Below are 20,058 nucleotides of genomic sequence, written 5' to 3' on the forward strand. Positions count from 1 at the left end.
TTGCCAAGGAAAATATATACATATATATGTGTGTGTGTACATATGTAGTTAAAATTTGCGAACTCACTGTACTCCTTTTTAAAATTTAATATTTATTTAAATCAATCATAAGCTGACGAGTTCCAATAAAGATCCAATCCAACGCACAAAAGGACAGTTTGGCCATTCACAGCTCATTGAATCTCAAAATAGTGCTGCATTTTTCTATCCACTGGAAGTAAAAGAAATGTATAATCAATCAATTGTTAATAAATGACCAACCCCAAAGTGTGGGAGTAATATGTCAATACTCAATATCATAAGCTAGCTACGCGCATGGCAAAAACTTTACAGCAACTCCACATTCGTTCATAACTAGTATTTTACATTCCATTCTATATATGTATAGGAAACAATACCACAATGCATGTGCTCACTATAGGGACCTCAGTTATAAATGTTCCATGACCTACGTATAGACACAAGCAAATCCCCACTTATTGAAAATGCACGCTTCCAATTGATCAGTTGAGCTGGTAGGGCATGCTAAGTCAGGTCATCTTCATCCAGTGCCTCCCCTTCCTCTTTGGTTGTATCAGTCTTCAGTCCACTGACATCGCCGGTCGGCAACTTCCTTGCCAGCCTGATGATCTGCAGACATTTTATTTGTGTTAAAACTATCCTTATAGTCAAGTAGATTGCCTAAATCTCCTTAATACAATGCATAACAAAAGTTATCAAAAACTACTCAAATAAAGAAACGAACGATTAACAACAGAGAAGGAACAAAATAAGGCACTATTTTCTCCTGCTCTCTTGAAAACTTGGGAATTGCCAGTAAAAGCACAGAAGGGATTTTAGGAAGTGTTATATACGTGTGCACAAGATATTGGCAGATATATTTACCAAAAAGAAAAGAAAGAAACAGAAGCTTGTCAATTCATAAACCGTCTTTAGCTCCTCTTTTTTTTTTTTTTTTTTAAGGGTTTTCCTTCCACAAGCAGCTTGTGAACTCAACCTGGAAGCAGCATTTTTGCCTTGCCCTGAGTTTATTTAAGTCAAAATTCAATGGTCACCGGTGGAATCTCAAACTGACAACAATTAAATTGCATTTCAAATTGATCTTGAACAACAAAAAAGGTGAAAGCAAAAATCTTAGCCAGACTCAACAAGCAAGCCACAAACATTGTTTACATCACACTGGAAAAGGCTAATGCAGTCCCAACAGACAATAGAATTCAAACAGTTCATAACACATACCACGTGATCCAGATTTTTTATAGTGCTTGACTGAGCCACACGTTCAATCTCTTCAACATCACCATCAGTGTAAGCAGAAAAAAGTTTACTAGCACAACGACTCTGATCACTACTAAGGAAGGCATCAATCCTGCAAATGAGTCGAAATACATTAGCTCAAATCCATGCAATAAGAAATAATAAACTTGTAGCGCATGCATGTGTGATTATAAAGTTCTCTTATGCACCATACCCCTTTGCATAGTTTTAAAATTTAATTTATGAAAAAAGCAATAGTTTCAACAAGTTGAAGGTAATCTATCTAGAAAACTATGCACAACCCTAATTACCTAAAGCACTGAATTTCTAGGGAAATTAATAACATCCATAGCACAAAAAACATGCCAATTCTTAGAAAATAGTTCAATGTTGTTGCAAAATAAAATACAGAAAATAAAAGCTATGTACAATGATCCCTAAAGCCTAAAATCCTTCTAAAACCAGAGACAAGTGTTGAAATATATTTTTTGATTATGACCAAAAAGCCTTTAAGCTTTGAAATATCTAATATTAGTTTCGAAACATTTGCATTCTCTGAAATTTCAAAATATGTTCATGAATGTTTAGAAACAAATGCTCATCTAATGTTTCGAAACCTGCTTTATGAGTTTCAAAACTGCTCTCAAATATTTACAGAAAAATAAAAAATATTATGAAAATTATTTATAGATTTATATATATATTCTTATTTTATTTTTGAAGTTTTTCAAATTTTGGAGCCAAAACATGTAGGCATGATGTATTTAAAATCAAAATTAATGCTGAATGACCAACCACTTCATAACATGTCAGCTGTCTGTTTCTGACAAGCTAGATGTTTTGAAACATCTTGTACCATGTTTTGAAACATGGAACAAAAAATTATATTATTTTATTCAAACAACTATTTTTTCACCAAATCTGTTAAGACTGTTTCAGAGTCTATAAATATCAGTTCTTGAAGTATTCTTACAAGAAAGGATGCTCATCAAGCTTACAAGAAAGAAAAGGCACAAAAAGGCATTCAAGCTCATCAAGCTTACAAGTTTTCCAAAGGTTTCCCAAGAAGGTTCTTCAATGATTTAATTCTACATCAACCGGGAAAGTAAGATCTGTTTTTTGAGCTTATAATAAATCTGATTGTTCCCAAAAGTGTATTGAATTTAAGATACACTCAAGTGTATCACTTGTGTGTCAAAAGGTTTGTAATTAAACCTTGAGTTTGAAAAACTATTTGGTGTCTTTGTAACAAAGGTTTTGAGGTGAAACTGTGAAAATCTCTGTTTGGTTTTATGTTGATAGTGAAAATACCTCCAAAAGGATGCTTGGAGAGAGTGGAATAGGCCGGAGCCAAACCACTATAAATCCTTCTCTTTTACTTGATTTCCTACTCTCTTCCATATTTTTAGTTTAAATCATCATATAACTTCATCAAATCAACTTTCTAGTTTCAAAAAGTAAATGCTCAAATTTTTTTATAACTGTATCGCTCAAAAACTATTTGTTCTACAAACTATCAGATTCAGTAACATCAAAATAGTCATTTATACAAAGTTTTGAAATTGTTTACTTAAAAGTTTTGAAACAATATAACTTAAAAAGTTTCACAACTTTGATCTGAGTTTATCATATGTTAACAAAAGTGCATTTTTTTTATCATTCTGCTCTAACAATAAGTTTGGTCCCAAGCCCAAAGGAATAACCCTTTCAAAATAATTATATCATAGAAAGCACAAAAATTACCAGCTCAAATTTTCTAGTTACATAGAAAAAAATATTGAAAAATCAAAAATGAAAAAACATAGACAAATAAATAAATAAGGCACTCAACTAAAATACAAAGAATTCTTTTTTTTTTTTACTTTATAATTTCCACAGACTTGTCCAACACCCAGACAAAGGATTAGGTTCTCTTTTTATTTTGAATTCTCTGTATACTTGTCCAAAATAAAGAAATATATGAAGACAAGACAATAACAACATATCAAGCCTTAATCTCACTATGAGAGGTTGGTTAATAAATTCAACTTGACAATCATTACTATTTATGGCCTTATATTCTAAAAGACCCTTATAACTCATCATATCTAAGAGTCTCCCACCAAATTTTTGTTGGTCTCCTTCTACCTCTTTTGCTGAAGACTTGTCTCATCCACTCCCTTCATAGGAGTCATTATTAGTCTTTATTAATCGTGTTTCATGTACCTTACCTTCAATAGGAATTACTCCAACCTTATTACAAATAACTTCATTTCTAATTTTATCTTTTCTTGTATGATTGCACATCTATCTTAACATTCTCATCTCCATTACATTTATATTTTACACATGTTAGTACTTTATTGCCCAAGATTCTATGCCATTATAAAAATGGTCTTACAGCTGTCTAACAAAATTTTCCTTTAACCTTTAACCTTTAACAGACCTTTTGTATCAAATACAACCGTAGATGCACTTTCCCATTTTAACATTCTGCCTAAACTCTATGAATAACATACTCATTAATCTTCCATCTTTTTGGATGATTGATCTAAGATATCTAAGATTATCTTTTTTTTGGAATAGTTTGATCTTTAATTTTCATCATAACATCATCCACGTGTACTTTTACTAAATTTATGTTCAGTTTTCAATCTCTTTAACTTAAAACCTCTAGATTCTAAAGTATTTCTCCATATCTCAAGCTTTAGTATTCATGCCTTCTTTTGTCTCCAAATAACATATGCCAAGGCATCTCTTCTTGGATATGTTTAGTGTGTTCATCCATCACTAGGGCAAACCGGCAAAGAGATAAAGAGCTTAGAGCAAATCCTAGATGTAATCCAATTATAATTGAAAAAGTCTCAATATCTGTCCCACATGTTGTAAAACGTGTTTTTGCTCCATAGTACATGTCTTGAGTAACCTAGATATAAGCAATTTAAATGCCTTTCTTCCCTAAAACCCTCCATAAAACTTCTCTAGGAACTTTGCAATAAGCTTTTCTAAATCTACAAGTACCTCTCCCTCCCTTGAACTACATATCAAAACCTGAGCCTTTTCAACAAATTTTCCTAGCCTTCTAACCCTAAATAAGCCTCCAATCAGTCAGTATTCTCATAAAACCATATATGTGATCCACTATTTGTCTTGTTTCTTAAACCTAGTGTTAGCTATGATGAGCTCTTATGCCATGGAAAAATCAAAAATAGTTTTAGCTTCATATTTTTTTTTTCTCTAAATCTATAACTTACATGTACAGTTTTTATTTTCTTTTCTTCTGTGTGTTTGTGTGCATTTTGTCTTTCAAATTTTCTGCATGCTGTCCAAAAATTAATTCTTGTCAAATGACTATAGATTGCTGACATCATTCTAGGCAGAAGATTTAGAACCAATATAGCTAAAACAGACTACTTATAGTTATAAGAAGTTCGGAATAGATGTAATCTTGTAGTAACAAAGATGAAAAAGGCAATGCCTCAGACAACATCCAGTCTCCCTGAATCGAATTTTAGCAACAATCCATAGTATAATATTATTTCCCTCATCTAGCCATTCAGAAATTGTGATTGTAACACCTTAGCAAAATTAAAGAATCATACACATCAAGATCAAGCATATCAGATTAGTTCTCTAATCAGCCATAAAATTAAGGAATACAAGCATGCAGTTATATACTCATTAAGCGCATTGAGGTTGAAGAGAAGTCATATAGAATTTCTTGAAATAACTTTTTCTTGTGGAAATCAAATCAAAACTATGATTTAGCTTACCTCCTACCTCCTTTTTCTTGAATTAAATGGAGATGGCATCTAATTCTATAACACTATTACTACACTATTCAGAACCTTGGTATAGAAAAGAAATGTGAAAAGAATATATTTTCTTTATACTAACAATTCATCTTTTTCTTTATGAGAAAAACTTTATTAATCTTATGCATGGGCTCTGATGAGATCTTCAAATTTCTTATTAAAAAAAAGTATAAGAAGTCTAAGACATCAAGGCAGCAGTAGACTTTGTTTATTCTCGCCAGAAACAACTTGCCTTTTTTGCACAAATGGCATTTTCACAGAATTCCATATAGGGCAAAGACCAAAAACATCACAAAAACTATGTTCTTTAAAATACACAAGCACTAGACCTACAAAAAGAAGTTAAAGCAACCCCGGGCATTACACATGCCTAAACCTAGTTAATATAGGGAAGAAAAGAGCTCTATCATGCATGGTTTCACAATCTGTAGTATCAATAATGTCCAAAAAAAAGGTAAATAAGAAATTTCACAAACTGCAGTTAATTTGAACTTACTGACAACAATCATTGTAGCATTTCTCCGCTGACTTGAAGTCATTAGCATACAGGTACACAATGATTGCACTGAGATATGCCTACATCCAGACAGGGTACATCAAAGAGTATTTTCAAGATACACATCAAAGTTACAGAGGAAATAAGTCATTGCACTGAAAGAAGCCTGCACCCAACAGGGTAGGCCAAGAGTATTCTATCGATGCCAAATAAGCTAAGCGATGAAAGCGGGGAGAGGAATTTAGCTCAGTGTTACATGGACCATTTCTTTCCCTTGAGCATCCATGTCCACCAGATAACACAAGGTTAATAGGTTTGGCTTGTGTGTTCAACAACAACATATCAAGCCTTTATCTTGCTATGTGTTCAAAATTTTGGACATTAGGATACCATTAACAATATTTGAAGAAAAAGAAGCTCATACTTGATAATAGAAAGGAAAAGTTCAAGGTTCTAAACCTAATACTGGAAAAAGCTGATAGTCTAGTGTTCTCTCATAGCTTCATTTATTTTCAAAAACATTTCTAAACAATAGCACACTATATTCTATAACATTATACAAGACAAATTAAGTTTAATGTTTAGAATATGTTCGCGTACATGAATCCATAACCAACTCTTGGATACAAATCTGAAGATCTTAAGATTGAGTTTAAGAAGGTTCAGCATTTGGACAAAAACCCACACCAGATTCTCATATCCAACACAAGTAGGATTTCTTTAGATTACATCACATAGATGCCAGTCCAGCATAAGTTTTTCACACAGAGAAGTCTGTTAGACAAATAGGAGAAAATCCTGGTCATAACTTAGAATCATGTCATTGTTGTGCACTCATATTAGTTCACTTCCCTGGAAGATAGCATATGAGAAACTAATGACCCTCACATGAAAATAAGCATGATTCAATCATCATTGCAATATGTTTATTAGAATTTAGCATGAACAAAATGCTTGGAGAAATAAAAATGAGAAATAAAGTTCACCTTTTCCTCAGGCAAGAAAATGGTTTCCCGAATAATGATTCATATTGTTTTATTTTAGGAGAACATTGAAAGGCAGAGTAAAGATTTGGGATGACAACATAGCAGTCTTAGCACAAGCATTGACCAAATTAACTGCTGAATGAACTTTGGTCAGTCAACCAAAAGCATGATGAAAAGGGAGGATCATATTTAGGACATTGTCTTTTAACTCTATTTAAGATCTAGATAGTAATTGAGGGAAATTTCTTTCCTTTTCTTAGTAACTGTGTTACAAGCAGATAAGGGGGGAGCGGCATGAGTAGGGTAAAGCAATGAAATACTTTCACCATATTAGGTGGACACATTTACCCACATTATGCTTGATATACCTATGTGCGCACAATTTGCAGATGGTTGGAGCTGAGATGAGGCACCAATGAAGCCATTTGGTGTGTATGGCTGTCACTAAGATGTGTCAGAATCACCAAGGAGGATCCTTGAGAGCAAAGGCAGTCCTAGAGAGAGAGAGAGACTGAACAAGAAGAGAGCCAGCTTAGAGGAAAATGTGGACGAAGCTCATGCATATAGAGGTCAGAGTGAAAGTAAGCTCATCTGGGAATGCAGAGACCATGGACAGATGTAGAAAACTGCAAAAAGAATAGGCCATAGACAGGTACAAGGATAATGGTGGGACCAGGGTTAATTCTCATCATTGGGTGGGGGGAGAGAGAGAGAGAGAGAGAGAGCAGTGTTCCATGATGTAGAATATTGCAAATGTTTTAAGGCCACAAGATCAAATAGCATCTAGTCTTAAAAGGGTTCATAAAAGCATTGTTGAGCCACATCAGGGAAGATGATACTGACAAACCTTATAGCAAAAACTATCAATCACCTCATTCTTTAAGCAAGCAAGGAATTTCAATAAATACATCACAGGCAAAGAGACAAAATAAAGAAAACAACATAGGACCATGACAAGACAGATAAGATGGTGGAAACAAAGAAAAGTATATCAGAAGCTGCACACCTTGCACTGGCTGTGGGTTGCATTACATTGGTCAGCAGCTAAACCCCATCTCAACAGGAAGGTTGCAGCATCTCCATACCTGTAGTATAACCAATTAATTAAATTACCCATTAAAAGTTATCTTTGATATAAAAATACAAAATCATTCATGGATAACAATAAATACACATTGTACATAGAAACACCAAAATTGTTGTTTCAACTACATCAATTTCCATGGTGGTATCTGTCTAAGCTCCTAGATAATGTTAACATTCCAAGTATCGAATAAACCTTGAATTAACACACTAAACAATTTATTCTATATTACGAAGCTTGCTTATCACTTAGGAAACCAAAAGACAACCTATAGTACAACCAAACAACTCATATATTACCAGCAATACTGTAACAGCAGTTGCCAAGTCAGTAGTTAAGATAGAGAAAAAAAGTAAGGTTTACCACAATTCCAACATACCCATTTCACTTTTAGAAAAGAAACATGTCTAACTCTAATAAAAACATGCCTTAAAGATGTCGTTTAGTAGCAGAACATGAATTCCATAAAAATGTATTGACACCCCATGGTTCATAGAAGGTTGCAAATGGTTGCCAATAGACCTCGACTTTCTTAGATTTAAGAACACTCATGAAAAAAAACACTTCCATTTGCAACTCCAAATATGACAATAATAACATTTTCATATGTCTTGCCTTACTCATGAGAAAGTGACAATGAATAATGACTTGAAAATATAGAAAGACAGGTTTACAAGAATAAAATCTGAAAGACGGTCATTAAGAATAACAATTCAAAATCAAGAAAACTCGAGTTTTAACTAGATGATGCAAAAGACAGGTTAGTAATGTAACAACAAATCAACCACACAAGATATGCTTAGAAACATGTTTTTGCACTATTAATTTTAGCATGCAAAACAAAACAAAAAAAACAGAGATGCATTTCCATAGATTATGTTTGACTAAGTGCTAGTTGACAAAAATATATTCTTCACTTCAAAACATACTTTCATTTCATCTATATAAGCATGCTCTATTTTAGTGAGAAAAAGATCATGATTGGGTCCTACAGAAGTCTTATAAAAGGTTTTGAGGGAGAGGAAAAAAAAAAAATAGTTTGCATTACTTATATATAGGTTGCTAAAAACATTGGGGCCTGTGGAGGAAATATTGAGGCTTTTCCAACTACAATTGGATTGCATCATGAATTTGCCCTGGGCTCTAACCTTTTTGCTCATGGTAGAAGAAATTACAAAAACACATCCAAGAAGGGATGACTTGGTGTATGTATTTTATAGATAATATCATTTTTATGGAAGAAATAAAAGAATGCATGAATACAAAAGCTCGAATTATGGAGGGATACTTTAGAACCCAAATCTTTCATTTTAAGCAAGTTAGAAACCAATATTTGGAATGTAGGTTTAGTAAAAATAGAAGTGTAGAGGATGTCATGGCGATACTGAGCCTTAACGGTTAAGTTACTCTTCAAAAAGATCAATCTAGATATCTCAAATCATGGTTCAAAAAGAATGAGAAATTAGTGAAAATGTTATATAATCAAAACAGGATAGTTAAAGTGAATAAATGCATCAAGTATTTTATGTGACCATAAAATCCCTTTAAAGCTAAAAGAAAAGTTTCTTTGGATAATTGTTAGGCAATTAAGTATTAACATGAGCAAACTAAGAATGTAACTGAGATAAGAATCATATAGGTGGATGTGCAACTATACAAGAAACGATAGAATTAGAAACGAGATTCTACTAATAAAGTTGGAGTTGTGCTTTGAGGACAACATACACAAGAAGCAATTAAGATGGTTTAGAAGTGTAAAAAGAATATCAAAAACACACTTATGAGACAAATGAATGAAATTGAAAAAGTGAATAGCAAAGGAAGTAAAGAAAGACCAAAGAGAACTTGGTGAAAAATCCTTTGACATGACATAGGATATAATTTCCTAGCAAAAGATATTGCCAGGCATAAAGCTGATTGATGAGTTAATTCATGAAGTCGACCATCGAGTGGAATAAAGGCTGATGAAGCATGGTCTATCATACCATGTCCTAGAGCATGTCACATGTTATGTGCCTATTCTTGTCCTCATTCTAAGTAACATTAAGATTATGTAGAGGAAGCCCATGAACTTAAAAATAAAAAAAATCTATGATCTAGTTGGTATTATCTACTGTGCTTGAGATGTCACATGTCATGTGCCTATTCTTGTCCTCATTCTAAGTAACATTAAAGGAAGCCCATGAACTTAAAAATAAAAAAATCTATGATCTAGTTGGTATTATCTACTGTGCTTGAGGGGACAGCTCTTTCCTAACAAGACGTATTTAAAAAACAAAGTTCCTCCCAGCAATGGTTTGTTTTGTTTGGTCAGCTTCCTCAAAGTCAAACTTGATTGAGAGCAATCTTAGAGAGAGAGAGTAGGATTAACATGGATTGGTGTTCCACGTGCAACAATGCCCTGCATCGAGTAATCACCTTCTTCATAACCTCAAGGCTGGAGGTGGTGCGGAGCATGATATGATCATTGATTGGGTTGGAAGGGGCACTAAATTATTCACACAAGATTTTTTGCATTTTTTGACTCACTTGCCTAATTCTTTTAGAGGGTTAATGCATTCTTTTGGCCTAATCACCTGATTTATCCTGAACTTTTCGCCAATTTTCAATTTAAACGTGTTTTGAGAATTGCTTCAATTTATACCTAATACTTTAAGATCGGTTGCAATTGTATCCTAATTTGCTCTGGCATGTGCCTCTGCTAATGTGGCGAGATGAGCTAACATGCTAATGTGTTTTAATGTTGACTCATCAAGCCAACCCATTCAAAACTCTAAAACAGATGTTCACCGATGTGGCGAAAAAGACCTGCAGGGTGGTGGCTTCTTGGAGACTTTGAGGAATTTCCCACACAAGGCGTTGTAGTCAAGGTAAACGGGTTGGAGTGATGTCAAGCCAAAGAAGAAATCAGCGGGAAAGGAAAAGAAATGGTTGTTGAGAAGGAGATACTGGAGCGAGTTGAGCCCAACGAGACTGGGGACTGACCCGGTGAGTGTTGGTTGGATATGACCTCAAATCGCTCCAAGGCAAGGAGGTTCGCAAAGCTCGCTAGAAAGGACCCCGTCAAGCCCTAGTGTCCGATTTGGACCGAGGTAACCCAACCAATGTTGTAGCCAACGTGCTTCCAACTACAAGAGTCTGACCCAATCCACCCAAGAGAAGTCGACGGGTTTAACGCCGCCCTCAACTCTAGTATTGCCATCGTGTCGCTCGAGCTTGATTAGCCATGGACTGACACCAAAACCCACATCAAAGACAGCATGAGAAGATGACCCAGCTGGGGGTTCCCATTTTCCCAAGATAATTAGCAAGAAACGGTGGGAAAATAGCCAGAAACAACACTAGGGTTGTTTTGGAGTAGGGAAATGGCACCATTTTAGAGTTCTGAATGGATTGGCTTGATGAGTCAACAATAAAACACATTAGCATGCTAGCTCATCTCGCCACATCAGCAAAGGCACATGCCAGAGCTAATTAGGATACAATTGCAACCAATCTTAAAGTATTAGGCATAAATTGAAACAATTCTCAAAACAGGATTAAACTGATAATTGGTGAAAAGTTCGAGATAAATCAGGCGATTAGGCCCATTCTTTTTTATTTACAATCTTTTGATGGCATCTTGGTGACACCCGTAGATAATTGTAGATATATAGGAATTTGACCTTTTATGTTTTGTAACAATTACATCCCTTTGGCATTTTACATAAAAGAAAAAAGAATACACGCACACTTCCACGCACAAGCAATCTGGTAAACTATCAAACCAATCCCAAAAAATTATAAGAGTGCAAGATTAGGATAGTGCTAACTCAAGCATTAAACTTGAGCCAAGTGGATATCCAATCCAAAGTTATGATTACTGTAGACAATTTGACACCTATACCTACAGGATGATTTCTTCTCAGTCTCTGCAGCAAATAAATATAATCTCAATTTCAAAATATTCTCCTTTTGGCATTCTCTGTTCATAGGTAATCAAGCACCTCTGAAACAAAACACAGATGCCTGTGCTACATAACATGAATACCCCTGTCAGACATGATCTGGCTGAAGGACACAGTAAGTAGTGTGTTTGATTCCCTAACAAAAACTCTGATAATTATGCTCATAATTTACCACATTGCCCCTAAAAATTTCCTGTAGACCAGCCATTGTCCTTGAATCAACACTTCAAACAGTAAATCTCTAATAATAAAAATCTTCCACCAAAAATGAAGGAAAAAACAGAATTGCAGCAATTCAACCATGTCACGATGTCCCAAGACTTAGCATAGCTTCACTAGATGTTTGGCCAAGTCAACATAATATAGACATGCTGAACAGGTCATTAAAGTACCAAGGAAGAATGTAATTCTTGTCTAGATCAGCCTTGCAATGGTGGATTCATTTTATGTAACCATGCACTTTTACATAGTACTAAACACACACATAAAACACCAAGAGTCAACTCTAATCTAAGATACTTATTGTGACTAGGCTGCAGCACTACTCACCACACACCTCTGGGAGGGGCAGAACCAAGAGGAGGGAGACTATCTAGTTTTTGGTATTTTAAAGAGCATATTGGAAATCCTTTGCATTGAGGAGTAAAGCCCCTTTTACACGTTACAAGGTCTTGGTGGAAGAGGATGGCTACTTGAGTAAAAGGACCACTGTTGCCAATTCATTAGCCTACAACTCTTTAACTATAGACATGTCTGTATATACAGATGACAGATATTCCTGTTCATCTCTAACTTAATGGAAGTAAGATAGAAATCAAGATATATCATGTGCCTTTATGTTGAGAAAAAGAATGCAACTTACTTCTCAAGCTTTATATAAACACTTGTTGCAGCACGATAAAGATCAAATGCCATCTGCTCCTTGCCATCTTCTTCAAGAATTGCACAAGCATCAGTGTACAGCCCAATAGCTTCATCAGGTGCAGTCTCTTCCAAAACACTGTAAAAATGATCATATTAACTGTTTAATTTTCTGGATAAGATATATATTTTTAATAATTATAGTTTCACATAGAACAAAAACTTAAAAGAGGTAGATGAACCGTTTGCATGGCCAAAATAACCTAGTGCATAAGGTTACTTGTTCCATTAGTATAACTACTACCAAGTACACTGAAGAGAGAGATTCTCAGTAGCAGTAATGTAATGTCCTGCACAGTTCAGAGGTCAGAGTCCAGATGTATGCTGTCATAAAAGGAACTTTAAGGGGTCAGGCCTGGTAAAGTTTTGAAGATGCAACGAGCAAAGCAGGGAGCTAGACAAGCCAAGTTTTCCTCAAGTTAAGAAGGGAAAAATATTGTATTTGTGTGAGACTGAAGAACTAATGCAGAAAGCTGGTTGTGAGTTAGAGCTCTGCCCCTCCATGCCACCTTCTTCTCTCAGCTCTTCCTGACGTCCCAATTTGCCATCAGAGCTGGAACCTGGTTAAGAGGTCCTTCTCAGAAAGCCATGCGCAGGTTGATGAGTTTCTTTTTCCTTCAGCTTATACTTGCTGCCTCCCCCTTCTCTGAATTCATGGGGTGAGATGGGACTGCTTGAAGGAAAAGTTGGTGGGGAGTTCGGGGTTCAGATCCTGGGTTAGGTTGTCAGTTCTTTTCTGAGAATAACAGAAGTGTAAGTGCACGGGGTTTATCCATCCATGGGTATTCCACATGGAAATTCCTCTCCAAGAATTTTTAGTTGGAATGAAGTCTCAGTGTAAGCTGATGAGTTGTGATTTAGGAGAGCTTAAAGTTTTTCCTTAGCAGCATTTACCCAAGGGCTCTAGAAGTGCTTGATAATGACTCCAGTGGTGGAGAGGATGTATTGTCTATTTAAGTTTGGGTGGAAGGATACCTCTGTTTGGGTCCTTGACAGAATTAAAAAAACCTGCAGAGTCAAGGGCTTATCCCTAGAGGGTTGTGACATGAAAGCCATGAGAATGTTTAAAAAATTATAGTGTAAAAGAAAGTCAAAGTGTGGGTAATGGCAGGGGGAACAAGACAAACTCTAGGGAGTACAAAAAGAGAGGAAATTGAAAAAGATATTATAATATTAACTACAAGAGACCTGTTAAAGAATGCTCTACCGGCAAGGATTGTGGGGTCGCTTCGTTCTCAATTTCATCATAAAGTTTAAAATTATCTCTTGGAACATTAAGGAGCTGTTCAGTTGTGGAAAACAGCCCAAGTTTTCCAGAAAATTACTCCGCATAAAACAAAAAATTAGAAAACTTATTCAAATACAAAACTTTTCCATATAGAACATGAAGGTGATTTGGGAAACATGGATTTCCAAAATTGAAATAAACTGGAAGACTCTTAAAATGAGTTTTCCAAGTTTTTCTTATTAATTTGGAGATTTAGACAACTCAGTTTTCCAAAAAAATTTCCCAAATCGTCTCCATCTCCTTCTTTAACACAAGTTACACAAAAGAAATTAAAACATATCTCTCTTTTATAACATATGTTCCAATATTATAGATTGAAAATTAATTTTCTGTTTTTCTAATATTTGAACGCATTTTCCAAATTCTCTATAGAAAATGTGAAATAGAGATTTAATAGAAAATTGGAGATAGAGAACTACAATCATTTTCCACAAGTAAAGAGCTCTTAAGGGTCTCAATGATCCAAAAAAATGTTTGCTGGCCAAACTTTCCTAAAATCTGGAAGGCTTATTTAGTGTGTCTTCAGGAGACTGAGTGGAAGATTGCTCGGGGACCTTTGTTAAGGGCCTTCGGGGTTGTTATTGGGTCACCTGAAATTTCATTCCAGCTACATTAACAGGAAGGGGGGGGGGGATATTGTTTTGATGCAGGACAAGAGAATCTTGTACAAAAATTGGATGAGAAGCTGCTTTTCTACTCTGTGTCTTGCAAGTTAAGGTTAGTTGAGGATGGTTTTGTTTTGGTCTTTTCCAAAGTCCAGAGTGTTTGGCCTGCATAATGAGGTTGGAATGGTAGTATGTGGGAACAACTTTAAAGGGTGAGACTTTCATGGAGTAAGCCTAATATGTAAGGAGAGTTAAAGGTTATTGGATTTCATCATAGAAGGATTGGAGTTCATCAAGTCTAATAACTTGATTGATCTCCTGTTGGAAGGTGTCTGTTCACTTGTTCAGATTATGGGGAGAATATTTGTCTCAGTTAGACAGATTGTTGATTTTTGGGGATCAGGAGGATCACTTTCAGGACATCTACTAGTTGTGCCTCACTAGGGCTGCCTCAGACCATTAGCCAATTTCTCTTGAAAGCGGCAGCTTTAGGTTGGGACTTCTTTGTTTAGGTCTGAGAATATGTGGTTGGTAGAGGAGGGTTTTGTAGATCTTGTCAATAACTGGGGGATTGGCTATTCAGTTGGGGTGCTTTCCTAGTTTTTGTCTCTCTAAGAAACTAAAGCTGTTAACAGAAGGCTTGAAAAGATGGAGCAAAGAGGTTTGGGTCCAGTCTATTGTCATGGACCTAGGTGTCAAGCCCTCAGATTATGGGCTGGACAATTGAGGGAATTCCAATTGAAGTCCGAGAAAGAAATGAATGTAGGAAGATGGATAGAATGAGGGAGGGAAAAAGAGATGAATGAGAGGGAAAGAAAGAGAGAGAGAGAAATGAGAGAAAGACTTTTGTATTATTCTCCAATCCCCTTTCTCATATTGCTGTAGGTCTTTTATAGAGCCTCCAACAATCATAACAGCATTCCAACAATATAACAACTAACTAACATAACAGCCAAAACAGTAAGCTAATTCCCTAACCACTTAAGTTTTAACCCCCCTCTAGTTAGCAACTAACAGAACATACAAGTAGTTATTAACTACAATTTACTAATTCACCCCTAGGGTCGTGACACTAGGGTTCATGACAAGTTTTAAAGATAATTGGAAAGAATTGGAGTTAGATCAGAAGAAATGGGAGGGAATTAGGGAAGAGCAGAAACAGAGAGGGAGATTAGGGAGAACCGAGAGAAAGAGAGGGAAATTGATAGAGATAGAAATCAGATTTCATTCAAAATATTCTTCTATGCCTTGAATGAGATTGGATCAACCTTATATACTGATCTGGTAGCTATAGTTTGGCGCCAATTGGGTTGCCAAATATTCAAATCAATACAGTTGGAGGCATCTGTCCTTTAGGTACAAACCACTACAACTACCATACAACTAAAAGGACATCCCTCAATACAACTAAAAGGAAATTCATTTATTATCTAATTACTACTATGTCCTTGGGTCGTGACATCTATTTGTGTAGATAGATTGTTTAAGGGTATAAAAGTTTAGGAAAAAGAAGGTATGGCTTGCTCACAGTGAGGAGTTCTGCCTTAAAAAATATATGAAAACCAAAGCTAAGATCAGAAAAGGTCAAAATAGATACCTACCGGGCACCCTTTGCTAGAGCATCTGATGCAGGTTGTGACCTCCCACATTCCTTGTACAACTCAGATGCCTTTCTATAAAAATCAGCGACCTCATTCCAATTTCCTAATTCCTTCGCCAGTGCTGCAGCAGACTCCATATGTTTAGCAGCATCCCAGGGCCTGTTTTTCTCATCAAAGATATGGTAGTAAACAAGCATGTGTAGATGGCTAAAACATAGGATCAAGTTATACCCAGGCACTAGACAAGAAGAGTCAGAAGGAAAGGAGGTTACGAAGAGAGCATCTCTTGTCCTTGGGAAGCTTTCTCAAATGCAACCTTTGCTTTCTCATATTTTTTTGCAAGTCTAAACAAATTACCTACAACAGAAGAAAAAAGAGATCTTCATCAAGAAGTGAAAAACTTTATTTCTGCACAATTTTATATGCTGCATAACGCATGTTACATCCTCCGACTGAAAATATCTTTAGTTTAGAAGTGAGAAATTTATTTTCAATGCCTTTGTGTTACCCTTCCAATGAAATGCAGAATAATGACCATCTCTTGACCCCTTCAGGGGTAACATTCAGAGAGTAAGGTTGAAACCAACAGGCTTGTATTTTATCTTTGTAAATTTTACAGTTATGGTAAAAGTGAAGTTAACATTCTAAATCATGTCAAAATCAATTCAAAGTATACAAAGAGCATAGTTAATCGCCTACCAGCCTGCTCATACAAAAGAGTGGCACTCTTCCAATCAGCACTCCACCTTGTTAGGCTGAGTTTTGTTCTAAAATAACAAAAAATATACAAACAATCAGTTCCAAGACCAACAACACCATGCTGGGAAGTAAAAAAGTCTGTGACCTAAAAATAACCAGAATTCTCCTTTTTGAAGAAAAACCATGTGTAAAATCAATATTTCCTCCATCTACTCAAAGAAAAAGAAATATAAATCATAAAACATGGATAGCTTCTGCCTAGGTTTGTAGAATGGTTCACCTCCTCTCTACTTAATTGGGTTAATCATTAAGGGCATCTTGTAAGTTGATGAATGTGTGGGATTCAATTTTTGAAAGATTCAAAGCTGATTGGGAAGATCAAGAATGCAATATATCTTGAAATGGTGTAGACTCGTTGATTGAAGTAATTTGTAGGTAATGCAGAAGAGCCTCTTTCTATGTTGAAGAATTGAATTTTGACCATTTTGTATATAATTGATTGCCATATGTCAAAATCCATTCACTAATCAATTTTTGCACTTCGTAGAGTATATGAGTAAAGGCATGCCACATCGAAGGATTTTATATCTATTTCAATCTCCACTTCCCCCTCTTACAGTGTGTAGGAAGCCATTTGGTGTCATTTACCAGAAAGCTTTTTACTTGCCAAAAAACATGAACGTGATTATCATTTCTCAACTAAAATACCATAAGTTGGTATTAATTTATCTCTTTTACAGTCAAATGAAAATTAACTCAGATCTGTAATTCAAAATTCTAAAAAAGTCCACAAATAATTTCATATCCCATTTTCCACAAATCACTTTCATCAATATTCATTAATAGATACTACGAATTAATATAGGCAGGAAGAGAGAAGACCAAGGTTCCGAGAAAAAATAAATAAGAAAGAAAACAAATAAAAACAACGTGTAGAGCACCACATATGCAATATTGATTTTGATTCTACAAGTAAACCCAACTAAACTCAGTAAGCATGTTTTCAGGAACCATGTGGAATAATCCACTGTACTCTTATTTTACCATTCTACTCTCTATTTAGTACACCATTATAATCTAATACACGCACCTAAACATATATGGCGCTTAAACGGGCCTTATCTCACAACAAATCAAAGTCTAGTCTGGGAAAAGAAATTAAAATCTATCTACATCTGAATCAGGGCAAAAAACCAATATGATCCCCCAATTGTCATCACCAAATGCAAAATCCAATTACTCAAAAGGAACAGCTATCATTTCCAGTACACTGATTTGAAAATACAACATGGTTGCAATAATAATCCTATAAGTTTCGCAAGTCGATCCATAGGCGACACATTTCGTTGTAGAAATTATCAAGATAGAGTAGAGAGAGCGAGAGAGACAGTTTATCGGCTTTGGCTATCAGCTTTTCGGGATCGGAAGACGCCATGGCCGAGAGAATAGGTTCTCCTCCACTTTCAGTGTTTCGTTCCGTCTGGGCAGCGCACCATCTGCTTCGTTTCCATTTTTTCTCTTTTTCTTCTTTTGTTCTTCTTTTCTTTCTTGGCAAATTTCACCCACACCCTTGTGGTTTGGCTTATTTGCTCAGTAACCCCTGTGGTTAAGAAATACTTCTGAAGATTCTTGTGGTTTATATTTTTTGGCCTGGATATCTCTTTCTGTTACAAATGGTGTTCAATTAAATTTAAGTAAACTAAATTAAATAATTAACTATTATTAAATTATGTTAAGAAATAATTAACAAAACTAAAATATAAAAAATAAAAAAATTACCAATTATAAACCATCATTGAAAATTAAAATGTTAAAATTCTTCGTTTCTCTCAAAACTTGATATAAAGATTTTGCAAAAATGTTTCAGACAACAATGATAAATCGAAAATAATTTCCTACTATCATTTCTGGAACCAAAGATAGGTAGGGAGAATAAGAAGAATAACAGAAATAAGAAAAATAATGTGGAAAATCGAATCAAATATAGAGAATAATAATGAAAAATAATGTTCGTAAAAAGCAATGGATTTAGAATCCATCAATTTTCGACGATTAACCATTGATAGAGGTTTTTTTTTTCATATTTTATATTTTGTTTTTGTTAAAATTAATTTAATGTGATTTAATCATAATTAATTCTTAATTTAGTTTAATCAATGCTAATTTAACCTCTTTTGAAACAAAAAAAAAGATCCCAGCAAACAATATAAATCACATGGATCTTCAAAAATATTTCTTAACCACAATGGGTCTTCATGCAAATGACCCAAATCACATATCTAGGTGCAAGTTACCCTTTTTTTTTTTTTTTCTTTTTTCTTTTTTTCATTTGTGTAGGATTTTATTTTATACAATATTTTATCTATAATCGTGAGTTTATTTGTCTCGAGAAATAATGGTGTGCCACTTTATACACACGACAAAGTTGCATAGAACCCAACCAAAAGTTAAAATTTGAATTTATAGATGCTTTTGAGAAACAATCTTATAAAAAAGGTTGTAAGACTATTTAGTATAAACATATGAAAAAAATATTCATTAACGAGAATTTGAATTTTTAAGAAGGCCGAAACTTCTTTTAAGCTGCTGTTATAAATTCAAAAACTAAGTTTTAATTGAGCTTTTTAGTCGAGAAGTAAGTAAAAGATTGGTACCAACCAAATTTTATATGCTATCAACATGGGCTAAATTCAAATCCCATAAAAAAGTCAAGTACTAAATTTAGAATAATTCTCAGAATTTTTAATAGTTAAATTTAATAGTCAAAATGTTTCAATAGTGTATTGTGGATTGCCTTAGGTTCATTTTTGGTAAGTGATGATGTGAAAGAAATTGTGACATTAAAATTTTGTCACGTACATCATACAAGGAAGTAAATTATAAAAATAATAAACCCTCAATTTTTATTGTGTCTATATTTATTATTATTAAACAATTATTTTTTCTGTGGTTGGAACCACCAGCATCAGTTTGAATTAAAAATAAAGATTGGCTTAATTTTGCTTATAAGTATAATTTTTTTTTTATAATATCTAAAAACAACTAATGGGCCAAACTGAGGTTGGGTTAATTATGCTTAAATTTTAAATCTTTTTATAATACCTCAAAAATAATTGATGGGACCAACGTTTAAATAGAAATTAGAGATGACTTAATTATGTTTAAATTTTTAATTTTTTATATTATTTCAAAAGTAACTAATAAAGATTTTTTTTAATTTTTTTTAAACTTTAATGTTTTCTTAATTAGTTAAATTTTTATAATATAAGAGGAAGCAGCAAAATAAAGAATTAAGAGACACTTTTGCATAGACAAATTTATATTAGAATAGATATAAGGTCAAGAAAATATTAGACTCTATTATATTTTTTGTTTTTAGT

At 34.4% G+C, this 20,058-nt stretch overlaps 1 protein-coding gene across 1 annotated transcript; it reads right to left on the bottom strand.

Annotated features, from left to right (window-relative positions):
• Window positions 1–212: 212 nt before the first annotated feature.
• On the bottom strand, window positions 213–18,242 carry LOC127808249 (gamma-soluble NSF attachment protein). The gene is made up of 9 exons (XM_052346699.1): window positions 18,067–18,242; window positions 16,679–16,746; window positions 16,252–16,336; window positions 15,980–16,138; window positions 12,427–12,564; window positions 7,540–7,618; window positions 5,548–5,627; window positions 1,240–1,369; window positions 213–630 (listed from the first exon to the last, which is right to left on the bottom strand). Exons 1-9 carry the CDS (start codon window positions 18,111–18,113, stop codon window positions 526–528), a joined length of 891 nt encoding a protein of 296 aa, XP_052202659.1. The 5' UTR covers window positions 18,114–18,242; the 3' UTR covers window positions 213–525.
• Between the last annotated feature and the right edge of the window lie 1,816 nt (window positions 18,243–20,058).

Source organism: Diospyros lotus, chromosome 8 (genome assembly GCF_014633365.1).
Source record: "Diospyros lotus cultivar Yz01 chromosome 8, ASM1463336v1, whole genome shotgun sequence".
NCBI classification, from domain to species: domain Eukaryota; kingdom Viridiplantae; phylum Streptophyta; class Magnoliopsida; order Ericales; family Ebenaceae; genus Diospyros; species Diospyros lotus.

Coding starts and splice junctions, on each gene's coding strand:
- LOC127808249 (XM_052346699.1), bottom strand. CDS start 18,113: ATGGCGTCTTCCGATCCCGAAAAGCTGATAGCCAAAGCCGATAAACT. Junction 16,747..18,066: donor ATAGCCAAAGCCGATAAACT/GTCTCTCTCGCT, acceptor TTGTTATTTTAG/AACAAAACTCAGCCTAACAA. Junction 16,139..16,251: donor GGACAAGAGATGCTCTCTTC/GTAACCTCCTTT, acceptor TGAGAAAAACAG/GCCCTGGGATGCTGCTAAAC.